The following is a 22,331-nucleotide window of genomic DNA, read 5'->3' on the forward strand; positions in this document are numbered from 1 at the left end:
GAAATTCCCTCCATACTCTTCAAGTGGCAAGATCTGGGAGGAAAGCAAGGGAGCTGAGGCTGGACTATTTCCGATATAGAGAATGCCAGCCCCTTCAAGGCAGCCCGGAGACAGAACTGCCTGTGACAGGGAAAACAAAAGACAATCCACTTCTTGGGGTAGGGAATGGAGGGGGTAAGAGTTATAGGGACGCTTTTAAAGGGACCATTAGTTCCTGTGGCCAGACTTCTTAGGTAGGCACTTAACCATACTATTCAGAGCAACCAGGCTTCCCTGCTCCCTCTCGGTTATTTACTACCTAATCAATCAATATTTATTTAGCTAAGACACACTTCAAGGGGCTCTCAGGTGCTGACCTTCCCAGGCCTATCACTAGGGGCTTAACCGTGGATCCAGGCCCCTGTGACTCTGACAGTCTTGGGGCCCCAGAGGCCTGCAGGAAGGTCCAAGAAGCTCTCAGAAGCAGTTTCAAGGACGGGAACTGAAGCCCCTGCTGTGCCCACCCCCACTCAGCCAGCTCTGGGCCTCCAGGTCTGACTCCTTCTTTCTCCTCAGCTTGAATTTTTTGATACATTCATTCCTGATTTCTCTCTGTCTTTTCTTAAAAGACAGCAGGTGGAGAAGGGAAATGACATACAGAGAATTAGGGAAGGAGCACTCACAGGATCCTAAGATCCTTGGATTTGTACTTGGGAAGGGCCTTAGAGATCACCAAGTCCAAGCCCCTTCATTTTATTCCAGATGAGAGAAGGATCTTCCAGTCACACAGGCAGTGAATCACAAAGGCTTTCCCCAACATTGGGCTGCTTTCCAGAGAAGACGCTTTCCCTGAGTTCTCTGCAGAAGTGGAGAGCCAGGGGTGTGGAACACTGCCTATAACATCAGACTTTTTCCAGTATGTTGGTTGGTTTTGCTAAACTTCTTTTTCTTCCTCTTAAAAAATTCTTTATTAAAAAGGTAAGCCCTCCGAGAAGAATGGGGAAAGAGATAAAATGTGAAACTGAGGTAATGTAAAGATAAAAGATACCCATTTTTTTTTTTAAATCATGCTGCCTCTCAGCAGAGGTTAAGGCTAAAGGAAGAAATGTGGAAGTGCTGGCTGAGGAAAGGAGCTAGATTTAGAGAAGTCTGTGTCCTTTAGAAACTCTCAAACAGAGGCGTCTTCTCTCTGGGAAGAAGGAAAGGAAAGGGTCTAAGGTTGACCCCTCTCAGAACCGCCTTGCTCAGCACCCGGATGCTCTGCAGCCTGGGCCCAGCTCCGTCACCGGGCCTGGCCTCACTCACCTTGGCTGGAGACGTTCATGCAGAAGTACATCCCGTAGACGATGTACACGTACAGGGTCCCCGGCTTCATGAACATGCCTTTGTTGCGGGGTGTCTGCCTCCCTCCCCTTGAGTGCGCTGCCTCATCCTCGGCTCCCAAGTATGCCTCGGTTTCCACCACCCGGCCTCGAACTTCAGCGCCATCAGGTAATCTCCGGACCAGAATCTGGAAAGCAAGTTGCAGAGTTCTTGGATGAATGAGCAGAGCTTAGGAGAGACAGGAGAGGAAAGAGTCAAGCCATTAACTTACTGCTAACAACAACCGCAACTCCTGCATTACTGAGCATGGGCTGTCTTCCTGCCCTAGGCCTTCTCCCATTGCTTCTGGCACACCACTGCCAGGGGCATCATAGTAGAGCATTAAGAGCCTCACACTTAGAGTTGGGAGACCTGAGTTCTAAACCTCCTAGCACAGACATTTCCAATAATCATTAATCTCTCAAAAAAATCACATGAATCTCCTTCCTGACTCTTTGCTTCCTCCTTGAGACTGAATGAGTCATAGGGTAAGAAGCACCAACCCTGAACATTTCTGGACCTTTGATCATTTCCCCCAAAAAGCCTAACAACAAAAGAAGAGAAAGGCATGACCAAGAATGAAGCTCTCATCTGTTCAGTTCCTCACACAAGGAGAAAAAAGTCCAAGGGCCCAGCTGAGCCCCAAAGATCAAACCAAAGGGAAGAAAAGCAGGGCACTTACGAGAGGCTAAGCAGACAGAGTAGAACAGGGAAGTAATAACTCCCCCAAATGTGGGAGGGGGCTCCCAAGGAGGGGGGGCATACACCAGGGAGAACAAGCCAACCTACCCCTCAAGTAAAACGAACTTTCTGAGCAGCTAACTGAACTTTTTTCCAGACAACTTTTGCTTCACTGTTTAATGTCTTCACACTGACATGTGGCTCACGCCCTCCGATCTACTTAATTAGACTCATTCTGGCCTTTCCATTATAAAACAAAACAAAACTAAACAGAACCCAAGTGGTTTTGGATGATCATACAAAGGGACTGCTCTTAATTGTGTTCAGATGACTGCATTCTAAAGCCAGAGCCAGGGTCATGCTAGTCTCATAATGGAGTTACCAGAGCCCTGACAGGTCACAGCTGCATTTCAAAAGTCATTTGTGATCACAACCTCTGGTAAGAAAATAACAGGAGTGGGATCCCCAATGACCAAAACAGACAGTCATTTGAGGTCAGTTGCCATTTCTGAATATGGTTCCAGGATCACAAGATTTCAACCTATGAGAGACTTAAAGTTAAAATTTAAAGTCCATCCACCTAACTTTACAAAACAGGAAACAGACTTCCAGGGAGAGGAGGAGTGCCTGGCTCGAGGTCATACAAGTAAGAAGCAGCATAGCCAGTCAGAATTTGAACTCAGTTCCTCTGATTGCAAACCTGGGGCCCTCTGGCACTGTACCAATGCCGGGCCAAATGCAGAGGCTGTGCTTTGAAGGAGGCAGAAAGAACAAGCAGTTACAATGTAAGCTCTGGCATTGATCGTCTAGGAGCAATGCTGTGGTTTCATTCCACTCCAAAGCCAGCTTTAGTTCCTAAAACACATGTAAGAATTTGAGCTAATGGACTAGAACTCTTCTCAGCTAGTGTGTGGGCAAAGTGGCAGATGCTGTTCTCCAGGGCTACATGTCAACCAATAGTGACGTGGTGAAAAAAAAGCCGAGGGTCTGAACATCAGAAGATCTGGGGCCTGCTGACTCAAGTCAAGAGTGCAAAACAGTATCCACGAAAGCTAATGTGACCTTTGTTCCTCTAGGAGAGGCCATACAGTGCAGACCTAAGCAGGGCTTCTTGGAGAAAGCAAAGAACAATGAACTTGGAGCAGGGTTCAAATCCCACCTGTGAGACTTTCAGGTGGTTAACAGTCTCTCATATAATGAGAGGAGGGATGTTGCGCTGGTCAGCCTCCACCCGGAGCACATTATCGGTACTGGTGACCACATTTTAGAAGGATATTGATCAGCTAGAGAACATCCAGGGGATGGTGACCAGCATGGTGACGGATGTTAATGTCATGAAATCTGGGGATCTGTTGAAGGAATTCTAATACTTAGCCTGAAGAAGAAAAGTATTTGCAGAGCTGTCATACAGAAGAGGAGCCAGATTCATTCTGCGTGGCCCCAGAGGACCGGATCCTGAGCCCTGTGGGAGGGCTGAAGAGAGGTTCTGCCATGTCAGGAAGGTGGCCTGGGCTGGCTGCCTGCCCCACAGGTTCCTAAGAGTAGGCTGGATGAGTGCTGAGCTCTGCTTTGCTGCAGGGGGAGTCCTGCTGAAGTCTTATTGGACTAGCTGGTCTCTGAGGAACCTCGCCACTCAGGTTCTGTGATTCTGAGTCCAAACACTGCCATGTCTTAGCTGGGTGACACTGGTAAACCACTTCACCTTTATCAGCCTCCTTTTCCTCCTCAGTAAGATGGAGCTAACGATACTCGTATTCTCAGTATCCTAAGACTGGTGTGAAGAATGTGCTTTGTCAATTGTACAGGGCTACATCATCACCATCAATGCTATTACTAAGTGCCGTAGAGTCCTTCCTACAAAGAATTCAAAGTACAAAAACGTGTCATGTCCCTTTCAAGTGGAAACAGTGTGGTCCCATTTTGCGGGTGGAGAAAATGGGGCCCCAGAAGACCAAATGAATCATCCAATGTTACCATCAATGACAGACTTGGAACTGGGTCAATCAATCAGTCAGCATTTATTAAGGCCTACTAGATGCCAAGCCCAGTACTTCTGACTCCTAGGCTTGTTTTCCTCATCGTATGAAAGCAGCATGGACTATCCTATAATTATGTTTCTACTCCAAAGCCCTTAAGGCAACTAGAGTAAATAGGCCCAAAGGCATGGCAAAAGAGCATTTCTCCATGGCCTTGTTTTGGACATATAAGATCATCATAACATCTGGAGGTCTGCTAGGCTGACTTTTCCCTGACTAGGAATCTCCTTTATATTACCTTACTTGAACAATGGGGATTTCACTATTTCCCAAGGCAGCCCATTCTGCTTTTGGACAGTTCTAAGCGTTAGTATATTTTTCCTTACATTAAGCCAGCCGAAGTCTTCCTCCCTGTAACAATCCCCATCCTCAGACACAAACTGGTCCTACTTCCAATTTCTCGGGCCAAGGAGAATAAGCTTAATCCCTCTTCTATTTGATAGCCCTTCAAAGCCCAAGCCCTCTTTTCTCCAGGCAACACATATCCAGTTCCTTCAATATTTCCTTACGTGACAGCTTCAAATCCTCTCACCATTATGGACATCCTTCCCTGGATGTATTTCAGCTTCTGAATGTACTTCCTATGATGTCAGGTCCAGAGCACACCAGATGTGGTCTGACCAGGGTGGACAGCAGGACTGTTCTTTTCTGTATTCTGGATGTGACGCCCCTTTGAATTGGTTTTTCTGGCTGCCACCTCCCACTGTCTGCAGATTCACACAGTGCCTAACCAGAGGTGAGCCAAAGGCGAATTGCTCTGAGATGGCCTGGGCTATTCGGGTAGAATCTGTGCCTGGTCCAGAGATGAATCCTGCCTGTGCTGGCGCCACTGACCGCCCAGAAGAAATCTCAAGTTGGAGATGGCAGGAAGCAAGGAGAAAGCAGCCTCGCCAGGGCCAGGACTTTTCTGAAACTTCTCCAACCAAAGCAGACACAGTAACAGCCAGGAAAAAGTATACTGATTTCTTTGGTCAAACACTGAGGAGAGCCCTGGAGTCACCAACTTTTTTTGTCCCTGTGGACTAGTATGTGTGAGGTTCTCTCCAATTCCCTTCACTCTGTCCTCTGACTCGCTGCCTGTGAGCAGCCCCCCTAATTTGGCCTTCAAGGCCCTCTGCAAGCTGACACCAGCCTACTTTTGCAGCTGACTGCTCCCCGACATGTAATCTAAGCTCCAGCTAAATTAGAACACAGCATGTTAGAGTAGGAAATGGGATGGACGTGAAGTCAGGAGCCTATGTTTTACTCCCAGCTCTGCCACTTAACAGCTCTGTGACCATGGGCACATCACTTAACCTCTGTGGGCCTCCATTCTCCTCATCTGTTGAATGAGGGGGAGGACTTTGTTGCTGGTCAGTTGTTAAAGTCACGTCCAGTTCTCCGTGACCCCAATCTGGGGTTTCTTTGGCAGAGACATTGCAGTGGTTTGCCATTTCCTTCTCCAGCTCATTTTACAGATGAGAAAACTGAGGCAAACAGGGTTAAGTGACTTGCCCAGAGTCACACAGCTAGTAAATTACTGAGGCCAGATTTGAACTCAGGAAGATGAGTCTTCCTGACTCCAGGCCTAGCACTCTGTGCACTATGGCGCCACCTAGCTGCCCTAAGGGATTAGACTAGCTGAACATTAAGGCTCCTTCCATTTCTAAATTTATTAGCCTTTGAACCTGTGATCCTATGATTATATAGTCCTTCAAACATACCCTGTGCCTTCTCAACGCCATGCCTTTGCTCACAATATTCCATATACTGCAAACGTCCTCAATCCCCTACTTCACCTGCAGAATTCTTAGCCTTTCTTTAAAGTCCAACTCAGATGTCACTGCCTACATGAAGTTTCTGATCCTCCCAGGTAATAATGACTGTCCTCCTCAGACCCCATGCAGCACTTAGTTTTGGAACCCTCGAATACATTTTCATATAATACAGAGTATTATAGTTATCTGCGCTGGTGTCTTATCCCCATACAAGCCTGGAAGCTCCATGTGTGGGCTGTGCCCCATAGAAACTTTTGATCTCTCCTAGTGCCTCTGAACACAGTAGGTTCTTAATAAATGTGTTAGAAAGAATGAAGAAGGGCAGCTAGGTGGCGCAGTGGATAAAGCTCCGGTCTTGGAGTCAGGAGGACCTGAGTTCAAATGCAACCTCAGACACTTGACCCTCACTAGCTGTGTGACCTTGGGCAAGTCACTTAACCCCAATTGCCTTATACACACACCAAAAAAAAAGGCAAAAAAAAGAATAAAGAAATGACAGACATAGCATCACATTCTGTGGTGGCAAAAAATTGGAAAGAAAGTAGATTACCACTGATCAAGACCTGGCTGAACAAACTGGTATGTGAATGAATGAATGAATGAATGAAAAAGCATTTATTAAGCACTTACTATGTGCCACATACTATTCGAAGAGCAAAGGATACAAAAACATAAGTGAAGACTGCCCCTCCTCTCAAGAAACTTACATTCTAATATAGAAGGGAGATAACACGTCTAGATAGAGAGGGGAGTGGTGAGCAGGGAGGGATATTTTGGTCTGGAAAGTTACAGGAATAGTGAGTGGAGCCATAGTGGGGTAGGCTGACATACCTTTCCAGGAGCAGTGACAGAGCTGAGCTGATCATGATTCTAGAACTGGAAAACTTGCGGAGGGGGAGGAGGACGGTAGACTAAGGGTGACATGTCAGCTGATAAGTAAAGTGAAGTGTAATTGAAGCCCAGACAAGACACAGTGCATCATGAGGCACCCACCGTCCTGGGGCAGGAAATCAGTGAATGAAAGAGTTCAGTCCTCTGGGGCTGTGGTGCCAAACGCAAACAGAAACGAGGACCGTTAGTCCATACGTCAAGATCCCTCCAGTGGCATACTGTCTTAATTTTAAAATGTAACATTATCTACTTTTTATTTCTTTTTTTTTATTTTGTTAAATATGTCCCAATCACATTTTAATCTAGTTCTGGCTGCACTAAGGGGTGCTGTGCCACGCCCACCAGCTACCCTGTGTTTGACACCTCTGTTCTAGGACCTGGCTTCTGGTTGAAGAGGAATAAGGGCTGATGAGTAAAGTGGGATGTTATTGTGCTGAAGAAATGACAGATATGAAGAATTCAGAGACACGTGGCAAGGCTTGAATGAATTGAGGCAGAGTGAAGAAAGAAGAAATGGGGGTGGGGGGGCCTATAAAATGACTACAATAATAAAGACGAAAACAATACTTAAAGGAAGCTAAACTCAGAAAAGAACAATGAGCAGTTTTGGTTCGGGAGGCCAGATGATACAACACACCTCCCTCTTCTTGGAGAGGACTTTGAAGGACTGGATGTCATACTCAGTGTCTATATCAGTTGTGCTTAACTATGTTTCTTCATGACAACGAAAGAGTTGGGCCGACACTAGGAAAATGTGGGATTAAAAATGAAAGGCATCAAGAAAAATTTTTAAAAAGAGCAAATAAATGATCCCTGGTGCCTGGCATATAGCAGGTGCTTAATAAGTATTTACTGACTGCTTCCTTTCAAAAAACCAACATATTGCTTTTTAGAAGGAACAGATAAAATTGTTGGGCTTTTCTCACTAACCCCCAGATTTGGCTTCAGGATGGGGTTTTTCAATGAAGATTATTACCTAAGTTAACATCTCAAAGGAAGTTAAAGTATGGGAAGAGAGACCCAGTATGGGGGAGTCAGGGAGAAGAATGGAGAATCTGACAGCCCTTTCTGCATAGGCATTTGCTCCAAGTTTCTAAAGGAAATCGCCAAGCCTCGAAAGCTATCCTGCTCATTCAGAATGGACAAATGTACTAAAGCCACAAAGAAGGGTTTGCAGCTGCCTCCAAACTCCCTTCCAAATAGGAAAAGCATCCCTTACTGTCTGATCACCAAGGCCTCAGTTCCAAGCAGTCTCCCACTGACAGAAAATCATTTCTTGGAACCTAAACCTGCCAAGTTGCTTCCCCCAAATAGAACCAGGCAGATGTACTGGGAATGATTGTTCATTTGTAAATAAAACACCCATCCTGCAGGTGGAAAATGGTCATTATTCAAAACAGGGAGACCAAAAATAGCTTAGTCAACAGAACACACTCCCAAGCCGATCAAAGTGAAGCGCAAACACAATTGGGCTCTCTTTCCACTCAGAAGCAATGCTGGGGGATGAGTGGGGATAATAATGCCAGGGAACTCTGAACGACAGACCACTTGGGCAGTCACTCAGCTTCTCTACAAGGCAGAGAAGCAATGGGCAGCTACCAGGAGTTAAAGACCATTCTGGCTGAAGGCCATGGAAAGGGGCCCAGTCTGACTGAGGAAGCACCTAGGGGAGAACCATTATAATATCATTAGCATCAGAAAGGCGCTGGGGCAGGGAGAGGGGGGAGGAGGCCAAGCGGCTGGAATACAAAATGCATTCAATGAATTGGGATTATCATTCAGAAAAGCCTGAGAAGTTTCTGGCAAAAGAGAAGCAGAGAGACCAACAGAGGGACTGTTCATTGCAGTCTAAGACAAGCACAATCAAAGTCAGTGAGGGGGCTTTCAGAACAGGACTGTTATGCCTTAGAACGGTATGCAAAATCCACTTAGAACCAAACACTGACCATTTGTGAGAAACACTATGAATCTCACCATAAGCAAAAGGAATCAATAGTTTCCAAGGACGCCCCACAGAAACCCTACAGCTTTCCCTCAGCATCCATGGCAGTCTAGTAGCAAGAGAACACCTCTCCTTGGGCAGATGGGGAAAATGAGGGCCAAAGAGGAGCAAGGAGTGAGTCAGATTGACCAAGGTCACTGCTAGCTAGTTAGTGGTAGAGTGGGGCTCTTTCCACTCTGTCTTAAGGTCCAAGGGCAGAAAAAATAGGTCTGTCATTGACAAATAGGGTCTCAGTTCTTCTGCGGAGGCAGTCATTACGACACTAATAAATCAACCAAAAAGTATTATTGAGTACCAATGATGCATCAGTTGCCATTTGAAGAGCTGTGGACACAGGTAAAAATGTGAGTCCATATCCTCCAGGATATGACAGTTTATTGGGAAAACAAGGGCACAAATAAGTATATACAGGATAGATACAAGGTAACTTTGGCAGGAAAGGCATGAAGAACTGGGAAAGGCAGAAAGGGTTCCACTTAGAAGGCAGTGCTCGAACTGAGCCTTGACATGAACAAAGGATTCTAAAAGGGGGGAGGTGAGGTGAGGAAAGTATATTCCTTGCATCAGAGATAACCCATACAAAGGCACAGAAAAGAGATATGGAGTATTTAATGTATGAAAAGAAATAAGAAAGTCATTTTGGCTGCACCGTGGAGTTCAGGAAGGGGAGTAACATATAATAAAGCTGAGAAGATTGGTGAGGCTAGGTTGTAAAGGCTGCAAATGCCAAACAAAGAAATTTCTATTTGATCCTACGGGAAACTGGGAGCCACAGAAGTTCACTGAGTAGGGGAATCACTCAGAGCGGGGGCTTTAAGAAAATCATCTTGGATAGGAATGAATATGTATAGCCTATATCAGATTGCAGCTGTCTTGGGAAAGGAGGTGGAGAGGGAGGAGGAGAAAAATTTAAAACTCAAAAGCTTATGGAAGTGATTGCTGATAATTCAAAATAAATTAATAAAAAAAAAGAGCTGTGAATGCAAAAAAAGCAAAAAAGAAAATCATTTTGGCAATTGGAGGCTAGTCAGGAGAGAAGACAGATTTGAAACAGAAGGTCAATTACAAGAAATCTGTGGCACCAGTCCAGGTGAGTGGTGATGAGGACCCTAGTCAGAGTGGTGGCTGTGTATGTGAAAAGAAGCAAGACATAAGAAAGCTTGGCCATTGATATGTGGCATGAGGGAGAATAGAGTCAAGGATACTGTTGTAGTTATGCACCTGAGAGGCTGGGATTATGTCCTATATGTTTATATATATGTTTACAGAACCAGAGACTGTGAGCTCCTTGGGAAACAAAGGCTTTGCTCACTCACAATAGCCATTACCAAACCAGGTTATAGTGGAGACTAGCCGAGTTCAATTGTCCTTTCTGAGTTTTTGATGAGTCACATGGAATTGAAAATGGTGACTGTTTAAAAACCTACTCTTCTATTGCATTTCACACATAATATCGAGTCCAGTCTTCTCTGGCCCTAGGCAGAGGAAATAAGGAAGAAATAACGACAGAAAGAGGAAAGGAGGTTTTTTTCCCTTTCTTTGTTTCCCAAGTGTTGAGCATCTAGTTTGGTGCTTAGTAAGTACCAACCACTTAATAAGTGTTTATTGACTGACTGGAGGAGTGCTGGCCTTGGGAGGAAAGATGAGTTCTATTAAATTTGAAATATCTATGGGACACCCATATGGGTGACTAAAATGTCCATATTCTTTTTTTTTTTTTTTTGGTGAGGCAATTGGGGTTAAGTGACTTGCCCAGAGTCACACAACAGCTAGTAAGTGTTATGTGTCTGAGGCCGAATTTGAACTCAGGTCCTCCTGACTCTAAGGCTGGTGCTGTATTCACTGTGCCACCTAGCTGTCCCTTGTCCATATTCTTTTACCCAGAGATTTCACTGCTAGTCATCTACTTCAAGGAGGTCAATGACAAAAGGACTCCACATGCACCAAATTATTTATAGCAGCACTTTCTGTGGTGGCAAAGAGCTAGAAACAAAGCGAATAAAATGGGGCATGGCTAAACAAACTGTGGTATATGAATGTAACGAAACAATACTGTCCTGTAAGAAACGACAAACATGATGAATACAGAGAGAAATGGAAAGACTTTCATGAACTGATGCAAAGTGAAGTGAGCAGAACCAAGAGACCACTGTATATAGTAACAGTGATATTGTAAAGATAATCAACTTTGAAAAACAGTAACTCTGATCAACACAAGGACGCACCACAGTTCCAAAAGACTCATGATAAAAAATGCTATAGACCTCCAGATAGAGAACTGATAGACTTAAAGTATAGATTGAAACATATTTTCTACTTTCTTTTTTTTGGGGGGGGGGGGTAGAGAAACACGATGAATGCAGAAATTTGTTTTATGTGTCTTCATATTTCTAATAGATTTTGTAATTCTTGCCTTCTCAATGGGTGGGGGAGGGGTGGGAAGCGTGAGAGAATCTGAAACTAAAAATAGAATCGAATAGGAAAATAAATAAATGAATGAATGAATGAATAAGTGAAGGTTGGCTCTCTGGGAAGGAGTAGAGGAGAGATATGAGGGTAGGTGTTGTAAAAAAGATATCAACAAAAATCTAATTTTACAAAATAAATAATTATTAACTTTAAAGAGCGCAGTTTCGATTGAATAAAGAGGCTCAGAAGCCATATCACAAGGGGTCGAGAAGAGAAAGCGAAGAAGAGGGGTCAATGAGTGCACACAGCTTTTAGCAATCTGGTTGGGAAAGGAAGGAGTTAAATTATGATGGGGTCTAGGGAAGGTGTTCTAAGGATAAGGGAGACTTCGGTGTGTTTGGAGACAACAGAGAAAAACCAGAAAACAGAAGCTGTGGGTGTGAAAAATTATTTTAAATTTTAGTAATCAGTATCTTGAAGACTCAGAGCTTCCCAGAACCCCAGCCATACCAGCCAGCTTCTCCAAAGTTCTTCAGCAGCACGTTACTGAGAATGAGATTGCGTTGGAAGCTGCTTGGGTGGAGACAGATTCTCAAGACTGGGAGTGGCCTGGTACGGTGGGGGGGTGGGGAGGTGGGGGGGTCTGATAGAACAGGCATTTCCTCTGTGGTGGGGGGGGGGGGAGGGAAGTAGAATGATGGCTGGATGATATCAGCCTGTTGAAATGGTATTATACCAGGATTAAGTGACCTAAGTCACATACTCAAGGCCCTCATTTTACTATAGCCCACTTCCCAGTGTATTGACCAATCAGAGTTGATTGGCACCCCTTGGGAACACTCTTCGAAGGGCATATAACTATATACCCCTAAATCCCAAATCGAGCCAATTCTGGAATGACCCTCTTAGGGGGGCCCAGTTCTGGACTGTAACTCCCATGCAATGCAGTCACCAGCTTGTGAGAGAAATTAGAACGTGGACATACAACCTAATAGTTTATTGGAACTAGGGAAAAGAGGGAGCCACAGAAGTTCACTGTGTAGGGGAATCACAAGGTCAGAGCTAGGCTTTAAGAAAATCATTTTGGCAACTGGAGGCTAGTCAGGAGGGGAGAGAGACTTGAAACAGGGAAGGTCAAATACAAGAAATCTATGGCACTAGTCCAGAACTCCTCCTTGGCCCTTATTTTCCCCATCTGCCCAAGGAGGTGTGTTCTCTCACAACTATACTGCCATAGCTGCTGAGGGAAAGCTGTAGGACAAAGAACAAACTCTGTTTTGGGGTCAACACAGGTTACAAAGAAAGATGGGATGATTGCTGGAGCATTCTTCTGGAGAAAATGGGTAGGGATAGATTCAAAGGTACAGGTAGTAGGCTAGACTTAGCAAGGAAAAAGGCCACCTCTTTATCAGAAACTGGTAAAGGAGAAGAGATTGGGGGATGATTTCAAGGGATTTTGAGATATAAAGGGGAAGTGAGAAAACTCAGGGTGCATGGTCTTTATTTTCTAGGCAAAGTCCTCAGCTAAGAAGGTACAGGAAGGGAGAGGTGAGGGAGTCTTGAGGAGAGAAGAGAACATGGGAGTGGGATACAGCAGAGATGCCAACACTGCCACCGTCCAGCAACAATCAATCAATCCTGAGAACTGTTCAACCCAAATTAAAATGTAATTGGGAAATATTTAACAAAATAAATAAAAATACAATAGCATACTGATAATATTAATATGCAGTTTTCTAAATCAATATGCTGCTTGCAGGGATCCTTATGTAGGGTTTGGTGGCCTTGTTTCTATTTAAGTCTGATACCACTGGGATAGAGAATCAATTAGGAAGGAGTAAAAGGATTGCTTCTTTATATAGCACTTTAAGGTTTATGGAGAGCATTTCTCATAATAATCCTGTGTAATAAGTAGCATAAACATTACTAATCCCACTTTACAGATGAGAAAACTGAGGCTCAGAGAGATTAAGAGACTTATGCTCTTAGTAGATACCAAAACCAGAATTAGACATTTCCAAGGGACCTTGGAGGTTTTTTGGCCCAGCCCTCTACCCACTGTGGCACGCTGTAGACCACATACTTTCCATGGCTGTTTTGAGAAAAGCATGTGGCAAACTATAGTACGCTACAGAAATGTGAGCTGCTATTTTTATTGGGAGGGGAGGTGTATCTGGCTGCATGTGCAGAATGGATTGGAAGGAGGAACTGAAAGGGGAAGGGAAAGGATGGGCAGGAGACTGTCGCCAGAAGCCTGGTTTGGCAATAATGAGAACATGGACAGCAACAACAGCAACGAACTCCTCTCACAGAATTCCCTTGTTTCCAGAATTCTGTCCTGAGGAAGCTCCCCACCCCCCCCTCCCCAGCCCCATGACCAGCCTGGCAGGAAAAGCCACCAAGTCTGCAGGTCCTCTCCTACATCTTCTGGATGCCCCTTCCTTTCCTCCCCGTCCTCTTCTCCATCACGTGGTCTGTCTTCCCTGCCCAGTTCAGCTTGTCTGTCCGACAGCCTGGCCTGGGTGTGCCTCTCTCTCTCTCTCTCTCTCTCTCTCTGGGGAGTGTCACTGAGCACACTCAGCCAGGAACCTACAGTAACAACCTCCGCTCAAAACAGCAGACCGGGCCTTTTATGTAACAAAATGGAAATTGCCGGAAGAGAAAGAAAATCCCCTAAAGTGAAATTCCAGGAAGCGCATCTGAGAGCTCCACATTCCCAACAGCTGCACAGGTCTTCCTCTGGCAGGACCATCACGTGACAACATATACCAGGAGAACTCGTTAAGTACAACACTAACTTCTCCCTGCCGTCAGTGCAGTCTGAGGACCAGACGTGCAACCTGAAGCACAGGCAAGAACAGTGCACGTCTCTACCACCCTTCAAAGCTTCCCAACAACCTGAGAGGGGGGTAGAGAAAGCACGCTTAGCCTCATTTGACACATCTCCAGGCCCAAAATCATGAGCTTCTTTATGATATCTCTCATGATTGGTTGTCCACATTCAAATGAGTGTTTCCTTACAAAATGAGAACATTAATTCACTCCTTCACTCATTTATCCAACCAGCATTTATCCAGCGGCTACTAGGGTAACAGAGCAAGGCCTTGAGTTCAGCTCCTCTGACTCTTAATCCAAGCCCTTTTCCATCATCTGGTCACCACATGGCTCTCATGAGACTGTCTGGTCCATGGGATTCATCCTCTGGACAGTGACCACTCAGGCAAAGACATCTGGCCAGATCTCTATTCCCACTGTGGTTTCTGCTGGAGACCTTGGAACTTTGGCACTTGGTAAGCTCGACTCAACAACTGCTTTGTTTCCCCTCCAAAGGCACCACCTCAGGACCCTCAAATTGGCATGAAACTCCTATCAGTATGAGGTGCATGCCTGCGTGCCCATGCACACATGCACACACCCATACTCACTCTCTCTCTCTCTCGCTCATTAATGCATTTCCTCAACACATTCCTCCAAAATTACGCCCAACAGAGGTTTCCAAAAGCTTCAGACACACTTACTTAAGTTGCTGTGGACTCACGAGGCCCCAAATTTAGCTCTACTCCAAAAGCACCCCATGGTGCTGTCCAAGGGTGAGTTCCTCTGGCTCCATCTGTTGTTACTAAACTGGTCCCCAAATCCATCCTATGCCTCAACATAAGACATTAAGCCCTCTTCCTATCTCTCAGAGGTGGGTGGGACCATCTAGGTTTCTCCATTAAATATTTAGAGGTCCAAGTAACTCAGGCCTATTTCCCAAGGTAACCCCTGGCCAAAACACCAGGGCTGGGTGAGCAGGGGAAAAGTACAAAAGGTGAAGGAGAAGATTCATGTTCACAAAGGCAAAAATCACTCAGAGGAAGAAAAACAGGGATCATTGAAAGCAGTCCCTCCTATACAACTATAGCAACTAATCTCAACCAAAGCTGGGAGGGAAAACAGCATAAAGGTAACCGGAAAGTGAAAGTCTTAGGTTTCTCTGATTCCATATCTTGCTGACTGCAGGACCTATAATAAGTCACTCCCCTTTCTGAATCTCAGTTTCCTCCTCTGTAAAATGGGGATATCACCATTGTTGTTGTTTGTTCTTTGTTTTTGACAAGGACCAATGACATCACAGAGTGACATCTTGACTCCTGTGTGAATTGGATTGAAGTGAGGCAGAGCTGCACCAAGTCATCAGCCTCATTCTCTCTTCCACAGTCATCAAAGTCCGGTGGCAAGACAAAAGTCAGGAAGACTAGCAATGGTCCAGGATGCAATGGATGATCTTGGCATCTTCCATGTCTGACCAAGCCCTAAGTGCTCCACAAGACCTGCTTCAGCTGCCTTCATGGCTGTTGAACAAGTTGTTCTCATCTGCCCATTCCACCAGGGGAAATCTTCACATGCTTGGGGTGGACACCCCCTAACTCACCTACAGGTTTGTGGGCCTGTCAGTTACCTTCAACCTGATTTAGCCTGTCTGCCACGGATGTGGCTGCCGTACATGCTACAAAGCTTCTTGGAGCCACGGGTGAAAGCTGGGTGCCAGGTGGACACCAAAGGTACATGAGCAGCCCTGAAAAGGGCTGGGTAAGTCCTCACCCCACAGGGGCTACTCCTCCTAGACCACCCATTCACGCCACCAACCACATAAGGTCATTTTAAAAATTGAATGTATGACTGAGATATTACCTAAATGAGAGTTGTTATTACTATATCCCAGAGCACATGCTTTTTCTGGGGCTGTGTAATGCCCTCCCCTCACACTCTCCTGCCCCAGGGTTCCCATCAGTCCTTGCTTGCCGGATATGCTCTGTGTGAGGAGGCTAAAACATGCAGCTCTTCCAGAATTCCATGCCCCTCCTTCAGTCAAGTTGCCAGGAAAGGAACCGGAGGCATCTCTGGGGTGCTCTGTACTGTCCTCATACTTACTTTGGGGCTTCAGCTTCACCCAAATGTTTTTCCCACGAATGTGGGTCCTTCAGGAGATTAAATCAGCCTGACACTATCCCCAGACTCCTCACTTCCCAAGGCTATTCTTCAGAGCTGGGACTTATTAAGGCTTCACAAGGCCAAAGGTACCCATGACTTGATTTGGGCCCTTCAAGAAGAACTCTGCTCTATAAACGTGTCTCCAGAAAGGGGAACCTGTCAAATTTCCAAATGATATCTTTAGAACATAAAACCAGGACTCGGGTGAAAAAAAAATCCCCAAACTTCAGAGTTAGAACCCTTCCAGACTATCTTGCCCAGTGTCATCTGGCAAGTCAGTGGCAGAGACAGGACTAACATCCAGGCAGGCATCAGGCTTCCGGGTCAGAAGGGGAAGGCCAGCTCTTTTTCTTGCTTCTAGTCTCTCCTCCCTCCAATTATCCTAAACCCAACTATCAAAACAATTTTCTTAATGCCCAGATCTGACTCCATTGCCTAAACCCTTTAGACACTGCTCATTTCCTTTAGGATAAAATACAAACTCTTTCACCTAGTATTTCAGGTCCTCTACAATCTGGCTCTAACCTACATTTTACTTCACATTTCTCCATGCACTTTACATTCCTGATAAACTAGACTAGTGGCCAGTCTCCATCCTGTCCCATCTTCTATGTCCATGCATTGTTGAAGACCAACTCCATGCTGACATGCTCCTTTCTACTGCAATCCTTCTCTTCCTTCAAGGCCTACCTCAAGTGATTTTCCTAAGGTGCAGGTCTAACCATGTCATTCCCCTACTCAATAAACTCTAAGGGTTCCCCGTTGCCTCTAAGAACAAATAAAAGGTCTTCTGTTTGGTTTTTAAAGTCCTTTAGAACCTGGGTCCTCCTTTCCATCTCATTAATAATAGTAACAGTAACAATGGCTAGTATTTACACAACGCTTTAAGGCTTGCAAAGCACTTTAATATATTAATTCACCCACTCCTCACAATAACCCTGTGAAGTTAGGTTGTGGTTCAGTCAATTTCCAACTCTTCCTGACCCCATTTGGGGTTTTCTTGGCAGAGATACTGGAGTGGTTTGCCATTTTCTTCTCCAGCTCATTTTACAGATGAGGAAACTAAGGCAAACAGGGTTAAGTGACCTGCTCAGAGTTACGCAACAAGTAAGTGGCCTCAAACCTGAGGCTAGATTTGAATTCAGAAAGATGAGTCTTCCTGACTCCAGGCCCAGCACTCTATCCCCTACACCACCTAGCTGCCCACTCTGTGAGGTAGGTGCTATTATTATCCCCATTTTACAGATAAAGAAACTGAGATGTTAAGTGATTTGCCCAGGGCCACACCACTACTCTGTATCTCTAGTAGGATTCAAAGTCAATCTTCCAGATTCCAAGTCCTGCAATCTCTCTACCACACAACATCAACGCCAACATACTCTAGGTACTGTAAGCCAAAGTGAGCTTCCAGTTGTTCCTTACATGTGACGTCTCCCATCATCACGCCTTTGCATTGGCTGTTCCCCATGCCTGAACTGCTCTCTCTACCTTGCATGCTGCATTTCACTTTGTATCATACATATTAATATGCAAGCCAGATCCTGACCAGCAAAATTAAAACTCACTAAAGGCAGGACTTAGTGTTTTTCATTTTGTGTAATCCCAGTGCCCTGTAATATAGGAGGTGCTTAATAAGTGCTGGTAATCAATGTTCTGAGACCCCAACTAACATACACACAAGGGGAGGAGTGTCCACCTTAAAACCAAGAAAGGGCTGTTCAAACAAAGATACTTAAGAGTCACATTTTATTCTTTGTTAAGGAGAGAGAATGGCGACAGACTTCCTGGTACTATCTGTCAGGAAGAAACTTGTACAGATAAGTGAAAAGAAATAGAACCGTGGAAGCTCAGAGTTGGAAGGACCCTTGAAGGCCATTTCGTCCAGACCAGACCTTAACAGGGATATCCTCTACAACATCCTCAACAAGTAGTTGTCCAGGTGCCAGACCTCCTGAAGTAGACCATTCCACAGGAGGGTAGCTGGAACCAAGAAGTTGTTTTTCTTTACGCTCAGCTGAAATCTTCCTCTGTACAAATCCTGCCCACTGCTCCTAGTTCTGCACTCTGAGACCACGTAGAACAAGTCCTTTCAAATACACTGAGGCCAATACTCTCACGGCCCCCAAGTTTTCTGTTTTCATTTCTAGTTTCTTCAATCAAGCCTCCTATCTGTGGATTCAAGGCCCCTCACTCTCCTTTGTATGTTCCAGGTTGCCCATGTCCTTCTAAAACTGCATATAATATTCCAAATGTGCTCTGACCAGTATTATAGACAAGGTGTATATAATGACACCATCCCTTTCTTAAGACAGCCCCAGGTTGCATTAGGGTTTTTGGCTGCCACATAACAATGGTGGTTCATACTGAACTTGCAGTATCACCAACCATTCCTTAAGCAACAGAAAAGGAAAGGAAATGGAAAAAGGAGAAAGGAAAGAAGGAAAAGAAAAGAGAGAGGAGGGGAGAAGAGAAACAAACTTTTATTAAGTACCTATTATGTATCAGGCACTTTGCAAATGTGTCATTTGATCTGCACAACTACTCTGGGAGGTAGGTGCTATTATTATCAGCCCTATTTTATAGTTGAGGAAATGGAGGCAAACAGAGGTTAAGCAACTTGTCCAGAATCACACGGCTAGTCAATGCCTTAGACCATCATTGGACCCAGGTCTTTCTGCCTCCAGGCTCAGGCCTCTTTCTACTGTGCTGCCTAGATACCCAAGGCAATGACCCTATCAGGCCCAAAATCATGGGAAAGTTCTGCAATAGTAACAAGACAAGTGATCTTGGTCCACAGGAAGGAAAGCAATAGGCCCCAAGATCACCTTAGGAGTCATCTTATCTTGCTGGAACTTCCTGTGACAGCCTCCAATAATGACAGAACTAACCACAGTTATCCTCCAGAGATATTCCTCAATTTCTTATCTCGAAGCAACTTTGCTGACACAGTTCCAGAAGGCCCTCCCCCTCCTACGTCCATCTCTCAAAATTCCGCCCATCCTTTAAGGTCCAGCTCCAGTGGCATCTCCTCTATGAACACTTCCTTGATCCCACCCCGTCTCCCCACTTAGAAATTGTCTTTCCTTCCTTTGTTTATACTTTCATGCTTTTGTGTTCTGCCAGTTTCAGACCTTCCCTTTGCCACCATCACTCGACAATCCCTTTGCCTCTGAAGTGCACACCAATCAATTATACCAGATCCAGCTACTGACTCCAGGTGCCTCTTCCATGACATCCTCACCTGGCTCACCATCTGCCCTTCCACTCCAACTCTTGACCTTATCCTTGGTAACTTCAATAGTAACGATGATGACCCTACCACCACCGTGCGCTCTTACTTTATTAACTGGATCAATTCCCATGACCTCTACATCTATGTCTATCCCGTACCTACCAACAGAGGCTGCCACATCTTAGACCCAGGGCCACAAGATTCCAAACGCCGAAATTCCTTTTTCCTCCCAGAATCTCCTGTCACAGGATCATAGGACTAGAGTGAAATCCCCCATTGTCTCTCACTAATGCCAGTTGGTTCTTTACCCTATGATCCTCAAACTCCTCCAAGCCTTTGCTAGATGATGTTGTGGTGACAGAGTCCACTACAAATCCGTACCAAATAATCTCAAACTGGCCCTCTCTAAATCACAATAATCCTTTTACTCATTTCTAATTAACTCCCTATCACACCCTCTCTACAAAGGCTATAAGCAAATCTTTTTTCTCAAGCTCTCAACTCTGCCCCAACTGCTCCCTCTCAAACAGATGGTGTCACCTCCTATTTTATTAAATAGACTGAAAATCCTACCCAACTGCCTTTAGTCTCTCATCCTCCCAACCTCAGAAAAACTCTTATGGACCCATCCATTCCCCTAGCCCTGCCTACTGTACCAATCTCAGAGGAGAAGGCAGTCCTCCCCTACTGCTCCAATCTCATGGTAAAATGGCCCTCCTCCATTGCTCCAATCTCAGATGATAAAATGGCCTTCCCCCATTGTTCCAATTTCAGATGATAAAATGGCCCTCCTCCATTGCTCCAATCTCAGATGATAAAATGGCCTTCCCCCATTGTTCCAATTTCAGATGATAAAATGGTCCTCCTCAATTGCTCCAACCTCAGAGGATAATCTCCACAATGACACAATGACAATGCTATCTCAATTTGTGCTAACCCTTTCCTTTCCTGCCTGCTCCCAGACCTTGCTCCATTATTCACTACATTTTTGTCATCTTCAGTCTTTTCTCTACTGACTCCTTCCTCATTATATACAAACATGTTCTGGTCTCCCCATCTAGTCCCTTCATTTTACAAATAAGGAAACTGAAACTCAAGAGAGAGGAAATGACCCGCCAAAGGTTATATGACCAGTAAGTTTCAGAACCAGAACCCAACACACTCCTGTATCTTCCGCTCATCTTATCAACACGAAGGCTACACCAGACTGAACTGAGACAAGCAGACTGTGGTCAAGCCTTTACTCAGCTACCAAACGATCAGAGATTTAGGGCAAGTCATTTTCTCTCCTTTAGCTTCCATTTCTGCGTTAGTAAAAAGAAAGGGTTTCAACTAAATAAGTTCTGTAGTTCCTTCTACCACTACCACTCTGTAGTTTAATGATTTTACATTTCAATTGCCATCAAATAGTAAAATCAGAGAAAGGCAAAGCAGAACAATTTAAATCTCTGAGCCCATTTCCTTTTTTCTTCCAAGCTCTGGACATGTGCAAATATGTATAGCTGTGTTGGGGGGGGACCCCATAACTGATACCCAGGCATTCCCCTCCATTAGCCTCAGTTGGCAATAATTCAATATTCATTGACATGGCACCCTACAGCCTCCTGAATAAAGTCTAAATTCTTTACTGCACACTCATACTACTTGTGTGACCCTGGGCAATTCACTTAACCTCCCTGCGCCTCAGTTTCTTCATTTGAAAAACAAAAGGATTGAACGAAATGGCCTCTGAGGTCCTTTGTAGCTCTAAATTTATGATGCTTTGATTCAAAAGGCCTCCCTAATAAGACACCAACCATATCTCATCGTAATCACCACTTGTACAACTGATGTTCTAGCCCAGCTGGCCTGCTCCACCCCCAAGGCCACCCTATGTTTTCTCACCACTCTATCTTTGTTTATGTTGGTCCGTCTATCAGAAATACTCCACTCCATCCCCCATATCTACCTGCTGACATTGTATCCATACTGCAAGGCCCAGATCAAAGGTCACCTTCTTCTCCAAGCTTTATTGGATTCTCCCAGTTGGAAGCAATCCCTTCTTTGACTGATATGATAAAGTTTATACTCCTTTTATGCACATATCACATTTTAATTTGCGTTTTATCTATCATGTATAATCCCCTTTCTAAATTACAAAATCCATGAAAGGTCAGACATATCTAAACTTAGTATCTCCTTCAGAAACTGGCATACTGCAGATAGTGGAATCTTAATAAACACTACTGAATGCTGAATGAAAGCCTGAATGGTAACCTCTTGGTTCAACAAATTCTAGTTTGTCCTAAAGGCAAGGAGCTACAGGCAAATTACCTGTCCAAGAAAGGCCCGGGCCAGGGTGACTGCAGGCTGGTCAAAAAACTCAGGTCCCAGCCGGGAACTGTTGCTGGTATGGCGAGTGAAATAGATACTGTACTCTGGAGCAGGACTCCTGGGTGAGGCAAGTGGGTGATCCCCTAAGGAATCCGACTCGGGCTGGCTCTGGCTGGCCTTTGACTCAGATAACCGTAGTTTTTTCCGAAGCACTGTTCTAGAAAGCTGGATTGAAAAAGAAAGCAAAAAACAAAACTCTTTAAACATTGAAAGTAGTCTCTTCCCCAGGGGGGGGCGTCAGCCAAGCAGCCTAGATTTCAAATGAGCAGTCCCAAAAGATAAACAACAAAACAAGTGAGTTGAGCCACAGATATATCTCAGGGTGGGAAAATGGTTATCAGGAATCACAAGATTTTTAAAATGTTGAAACTTGAAAGGATTAGACCTTAGAACGCAGAATGCTAGAGCTAGCAGGGTTTTCAGAACATAGTATGTTATAGTAACAGCCATGTTGTGTGATGACTAATACTGATAGACTTAACCCTTCCCAGCAATACAAGGATCTATGACATCTCCAAAGGCCTCATGATGGAAAATGCTATCCGCATCCAAATAAAGAACTATGGAGTTTGAATGCAGATCGAAGCATACTGTTCACTATTTTTTTTCTTCTGTTGAGTTTTGTTTCCTCTTTC

At 44.8% G+C, this 22,331-nt stretch overlaps 1 protein-coding gene across 2 annotated transcripts in view; it reads right to left on the minus strand.

The window, feature by feature from the left end:
• The window catches only part of LOC114043719 (DNA-3-methyladenine glycosylase-like), a 66,032-nt gene that overhangs the window by 14,388 nt on the left and 29,313 nt on the right, over positions 1 to 22,331 (minus strand). Inside the window, exons 2-3 of one of the 2 annotated variants that reach the window (XM_027862829.1) lie at positions 21,637 to 21,861; positions 1,285 to 1,489 (exon numbers count right to left, since the gene is read on the minus strand). In XM_027862829.1, the coding sequence (XP_027718630.1) occupies positions 1,285 to 1,489; positions 21,637 to 21,861 (430 nt within the window). Of the gene's footprint in view, positions 1 to 1,284; positions 1,490 to 1,573; positions 1,788 to 21,636; positions 21,862 to 22,331 lie in introns of those variants that run through there. The other variant, XM_027862830.1, reaches the window with a different exon arrangement.

This window comes from Vombatus ursinus, unplaced genomic scaffold (assembly GCF_900497805.2).
Source record: "Vombatus ursinus unplaced genomic scaffold, bare-nosed wombat genome assembly UNPS02014770.1, whole genome shotgun sequence".
Lineage (NCBI taxonomy): Eukaryota > Metazoa > Chordata > Mammalia > Diprotodontia > Vombatidae > Vombatus > Vombatus ursinus.